This window comes from Trachypithecus francoisi, unplaced genomic scaffold (assembly GCF_009764315.1).
Source record: "Trachypithecus francoisi isolate TF-2019V2 unplaced genomic scaffold, Tfra_2.0 Lachesis_group1, whole genome shotgun sequence".
Classification (NCBI taxonomy): domain Eukaryota; kingdom Metazoa; phylum Chordata; class Mammalia; order Primates; family Cercopithecidae; genus Trachypithecus; species Trachypithecus francoisi.
In genome coordinates this window covers 111,347,495-111,353,494 of record NW_022681454.1, presented here as the reverse complement: position 1 = coordinate 111,353,494, position 6,000 = coordinate 111,347,495, and the positions used below count along the sequence as shown (strand labels likewise).

The window sequence follows — 6,000 nt, the reverse complement described above, 5'->3', positions numbered from 1 at the left end:
CCTATAATTCTCAAACCTCATCATATGAAATGTAAAATTTTTCTATTTCAGATGTTTTTGATTATATCGATTGCAAATAACCATTCTCTAATGTGATTTTATATTTATAAGCTGGTTGAATTACTTAGAAGCTAGAATGAAATATGAATTATACTATCAGTAAAACAGATTGCTGGATTATCCCTTGAAGTTTTTCTTCAACTTATTTTGGTTCTTTCATTTATAAACCTTTTATTTTTGAAGTGGAGTTGTTCAGTTTTAGCAGCATTTAAGACTGAGTGAGAAGCTGAGTTTTGAAGAGAATCTCTAGCTTCAGTCATAAACTATTACTTTAACTCAAACATTAGATCTTTTCAACCCTGGACACCCAAATCCTGCCCCTATGGTCTATGTGGAGGGATAACAGAAGTTGCCACTCTAGAGGAAAAATGTCTTAATTCTCATTTGTGTTTGATATGATGATAACCAGCTATGGGAATATTTTAATAGTTGCAGAAACTCTTTCTAAATAATAAATGAATAAATACTTTCTTGAAAACTTTACTTTATTATAGAATCTAGCCCAAGTGTGGAAAATTTAAAAATCACCCTATTTACCAAAACTGTCTAATAATAATCTTGCTAGAAAAAATAAAAAACAACAATGATCAGTAAATACCTATACTTAACATTCTTACTTCTGGAACAGAATTTTAAGATCCATGTCCATGTCCTTGTAAGGTAAATCCCTCTGTTTAACAATTTAAAAAAAAAGTCTCACATTTAATACATTGTTTGCACACTCATAAATACATACAAAAGCTGGGAGACCTGTCTTAGAAACATGTTTAAAATGAATATATATAATATTATGAAATAAAATCTGAATAAAAATTTTATTCCAACAACACTTCTCTATTTTAAATCATGTTTATTATTTAAGTTTTTATCACAGTGGAGATTAACTTATGCTTAATCATCCAATCAGTGCCTACTGTCAACTTAATCCATTCCAAAAAAGTAAAATCAACTCATTCATACACTCTAAGTCTTCTTACTATCCCACCATTCATTGCCTGTATCTTTTTTCCCTTTTAACGGCAACATCGTAATAAGATTGTGAAAAGGTATAACTAATCGGTTTCTATGTATGTATAATACCATTTCTTCAAGTATTCAGAGAGCAGTACATTTGTCTGCATTGTGCATTAGAAAACTACTTGTGACATTATTTCTAAGTGCAGGAGAGCAGCTCCTGGTGGGAGAGTAATGAAGTTGTTTGTCATAGTGTATGCCAAGGATTTACAGCACTATAGAATGTTCACAACTCTTCCATGTTAGTGAGAAACATTAGGTAAATGTTGTATTTTCCTACTCTCAGCTATCGAATGTGGGATTTCAAACTACAAACAAATAAAGCATACACTCAACCAACAAGGGTAGTGCAAGTGCTAAGTAAACAGAATGACATGGAAGAAATTCATAGTTGCCAACTAGTGAATGCTTCAGCAGGGAGGCCCTGATTTTATGATGTCTGTGACTTGCATCCCTGTTCTCAAATGAATACTGTCACTGCTCCATGTCAGCCACAATGACTGGAAAAGGCTGCTGAGGTGAGGGCTGAGGGAATGAGGAGGATGATAGGAATTCATTTTCACAAACAAGTGGTTCAATTTATCTGTCACATCTGTATATAGTGTAAAGTCTGATTTGTTTACAAGATCTCAGACCTCTCCAGACAAAGCAGGTACCAATATGGAAAACTGCAAATGTTTCATTTAAAGGAATTAAATGTTGGCACCTATGTAATATATAGATTGTGTGGCCTGGACAATAAAAGGGATCAGAAGATGGTTTTTTAAAAGTAAAACTTTGGAAATGTAACATCTGAACATTCAAAAGTTACATTATAGAAAAGCCATCAAACAGTTACATAAACATTCAACAATACAATGGTGCTGTTTAAAAATGCCCTAGAAGCAATAATCTTCAGTACTTTGAATAAAGTCAGAATTTCATTGCTTTGTCTTAATTATGTATTTAACATATTGTTACTCATTAAAATTAAATAGAAAAAAACTATAAAATTCTTCCAGAGGAAAATTATTGGTAGTGGGAAAACAAAAGTAAAATGTGAAAACCAATGTATACATTTACTCAATTACATGTTTTTCCCCCAGAAGTGGCCATACTCTATCAGAAAATAAAAACAAGAAAAACAACAACAACAAAAATAAAACAAAAATTACAAAAAAAACTGTGCCATTTCCTTGTTTTTTTCTTTCTTCCTCTGCATTCAGTTTTGGGGGAAAGTGTTCTTTCATAGTAGTGTTCTGAGTTCACACATATTAAATGGTAGAAAAGAAACATCTGGATCCTGACTATCCTTTTACTTTATTCTTGAGTGTGTTGTACTCTCAACAAATGTAACAAGCAGCCAGTAAAAATTATCTTAATTAGGAGACACACACACACACAGACAGACACACGCACACACACACAACCTTATTAAGAAAAATGCAACCATTCCTGATCCAGGACACACACATATGAATATTTAAAACTAAGGTCTGACACAGTCACTTAATTGATTTAAATAATTAAGGCTTCTAAAAGGTTCAGTGCCAAAACTCTATAAGTCAGTATTTGAATAAAATATATTTTTGCATTTTAGGTTTGTGCTTTTTACAGCCATCTTAATTCCACAGAATTTCATTAGTAGATCTCATAAGGGCATGTTAGAATTGTTTACTGTTTTACTTTTAGTAGCTGTTAGATTAAATAATAGCAATAAAAATTCAATGAGTGAACCAATTTATTTCTATCACCTGGGCTGTTGGCTCATTTCACTTTCTTTTCATGTTTAATATGGCCATTTCTTTTGTACTTGCCATTGAGGATTCCATTGTGGTAATAATGTCCATTAACTGTGTTATGCTTATTTCTAGACCACAGACTTTTGATTTTTCTGTAGATAAATTTTGTCACCCAAGACAAGAGAAAGTAAAACAAGGCAGCACCAAGCAAAAGCACAAAGGCAATATCCAGTAAAAAATACTGACAAAAAGAGATTTGATGGACAGCGGCACGTAGGTGATGGGCTCCATTGTGACGAATAATATAATCTATCCAATAGATAGTTCGATTGACAGGGTGACCAGGTTGATCCTTGTGAATTTCCGAAAGCTTCTGGGCCCTCTGACGGTAGCTATGGAGAGGGGGACACAGAATGAAGAGGTTAATAATAAAGTTCTATATTTATGCATATCTTCATGTAAAAGGGGGAAATAATAAAAACAACTATTCTTTAGTAAGTACTTTGCATGTACAAACACTGCGTTAAGTGCTTTAAGCACATTATCTTATGTTAACCCAATAAAATATATTTTAAATTGGTGAGAAAAGTGAAAATCAGAGAGACTGAGTAACTTGATTATGTTACAAAGCAAGCACTGTGTTAAGTGCTTTAAGCACATTATCTTATGTTAATCCAATAAAATATATTTTAAATTGGTGAGAAAAGTGAAAATCAGAGAGACTAAGTAACTTGATTATGTTACAAAGTTGAGACCCAGAATTTCTTGCCTCCAAACCCTTTGCTGTTTCCACACAACATTACATGTAGTTCTTCTCTCCACATACTTTTAAATAATATAAATCAACAAGTCTCAACCAAGATGGAAACTAAATTTATTAGATTCTAAAAGAAAGATGGAGAAAAAGATATAGAACTTCATTCTACCACTTTTTTAAGCAATAATATTTAATTTTGTCTTAATTTAAAATAACATTAAATATGGGGTGATGATACATTATTAAAGAGAGAAAAAAGAGTTGAGTTCTTTATATATATATATATAAAGAAAACACCCTCTTAAATGATTAAAAGACCAAGGAAAATGGGGAATCACAAAGTAGTAAAATATAAGCATTTTATTTTAATCTAAAAACATGTGACTGTACATTAATGTGCCAGTCTTTGACAAACAGCTAAAGCCCTCTTGCATGAATTCATGACTGAAGTTTGTATTTTTTAGACATAAGAAATAATTTCCACCTCGAGAGATACAAAATCTATCATGGAGGATATAGCACTACTGAGTTGTGCATTATAGAGGAACAAAAGATTGGGCATATGTGAAGACTTGATAAAGCCAAGAGAAGAGTGTAAACTAAATCATAAAAGTGAGGGAGTAAGAATACGCCCAGAACAAATTGATTTGGAAAAAGTATGAAATTTAGTTAGAAATTAGATTGAAAGAAGATGAGTCTTCCCCTTGGGTATTCTGAATGACAAGCTATAATAGCTTCTTTCTTAGAACCAAGGAGCCATTAGATCAGGAAGACAGGCTGTTAAAGCAGAGGGAAGATACTCGTGATGGAAAGTCCATTAAAAAGACCTCAATAATGGCCAATGAAAGACTGACTAAAAAAATGGTGGTGGGATTAGACAGATAAAGGAAATGGTGTAGTAGAAGAGTTTGCAGGAGTTGGTAAGAGTGTGGATTAAAAGTGAAGGGAAAGAGAGAGATCATATGCAACTGCAGTGTTTCCAGCTTGAATGACTCACATGGCAGACTTAATTAACAGAACACAGTAACACAGAACACGGCACATGCTGCTGGAAATGATTACAGTTTGGGCTGTAATGAAAGGAAAGGCCGAGAGAGCCACTAGAAATGTGAGGATGGAGCTATTAGATTACAAAGCCTAATGAAAAATCTACTCAGATATTTGAGTTGATGTGATGAGGCTTTATTTTTTTATGATTTCACTCTAGACCTAAACAGTAAGTTTTAACAATCATGCAAACAAATTTGAGAGGCAGTGAACAGAACGTTGTTAGGAGTGAAAGAAAAAGCAAATTAAGGCTATTACATAAGAGTATGTAATTAACAGGCACGTTTTCTCTCTCATCAATGCCTCATCAGAAAATTATGACCAGATAATAAATCTAGTTGTATTAAAAAGTATAAAAACCTCACCAAATATTAAAAGGCTATCCTCACTTGCTTTGTAATTTATCATAATTTCTAACTGATGGCAAAAGGGAAACTAGAAAGTTTCTACTACTCCATTTTATGAGAAAATGCTTATGGGGCAAAGGAGTATCTTTAAAATACAAAAATGAAACGTGACATCTTAGAAAATAAAATCCAACCTTCTATTTTAACAAAGATGGAAAAGGAGGATAAAAACAATCTTAAGTCTTCAGGTACCTTAATGTCACTGTGTATATAACCCTTTCTCTAGTGATGATTAAACAGATTAAACAGATGCTTTAATGGGAAATCTGATTTCTTGCACTCTTGAATAAATTATTAACTCATATGGGACTCCAATATGTTCACTTTGTCCTAGATCACTAATTATCAGAAAAGCTCTTGACATCTGACTCAGCTTATCTGAACAGGGACTTTCATCAGTCAGACTCTTAGTCCCACCTAGGAGTAGACTCATAAAGCTGGATTGCTTACTAACCGATTTCATTTTATATGACTATTCTGTTTAGAGGAGGTCCATGGATCAACTGGAAAGGAATACTGGAGAATTCACAGATAAATTTTTGAGGGGCAGGTATTTTCCATGCTGAAACTGGCCTCAAATTTAGTGTATTGGCATTGTCCTATGAACACAGTTTATTTTACAACTCAAAATCCTTCCAGTAAGTATATGAATATTGCAAAAACAAATTGGTGTCATTAAAATGGTCACTCCAGACAGCTCTAAGTTATTCCAAGGGATCTCTTAGATAAAGCCCCTTTTAATAAAACAATTACCTTGTAAAGAGCTCACATGTACATTAAATTTTACAAAAGTATAAATATTTTCTATTAAAAGTTGACCACAGGTTGGATATGTGCTAAGTTAATAATCATCAACTCTCCATCTTTCTCTCTAATTTATTTCGTAATAATAAAAGCTTCAGACTCAAAATAATCCTCCCAAACAAATGAACAAAAAAGCGATAGGCTTTTATTAAATGAATCCAAAGCATTAGGAAGCAGAGATGTAAGATGT

The 6,000-nt window shown here is 32.8% G+C and overlaps 1 protein-coding gene across 3 annotated transcripts in view; it reads right to left on the bottom strand.

Moving 5' to 3' along the window:
- Positions 1 to 893: 893 nt before the first annotated feature.
- Positions 894 to 6,000, bottom strand: part of UGT8 (UDP glycosyltransferase 8) — an 81,197-nt gene continuing 76,090 nt past the window's right edge. For all 3 annotated transcript variants that reach the window (XM_033215101.1, XM_033215102.1, XM_033215103.1), the window contains one exon: positions 894 to 3,187. In XM_033215101.1, the coding sequence (XP_033070992.1) occupies positions 2,821 to 3,187 (367 nt within the window). In that variant the 3' untranslated portion in view covers positions 894 to 2,820. The remainder of the gene's footprint in view (positions 3,188 to 6,000) is intronic.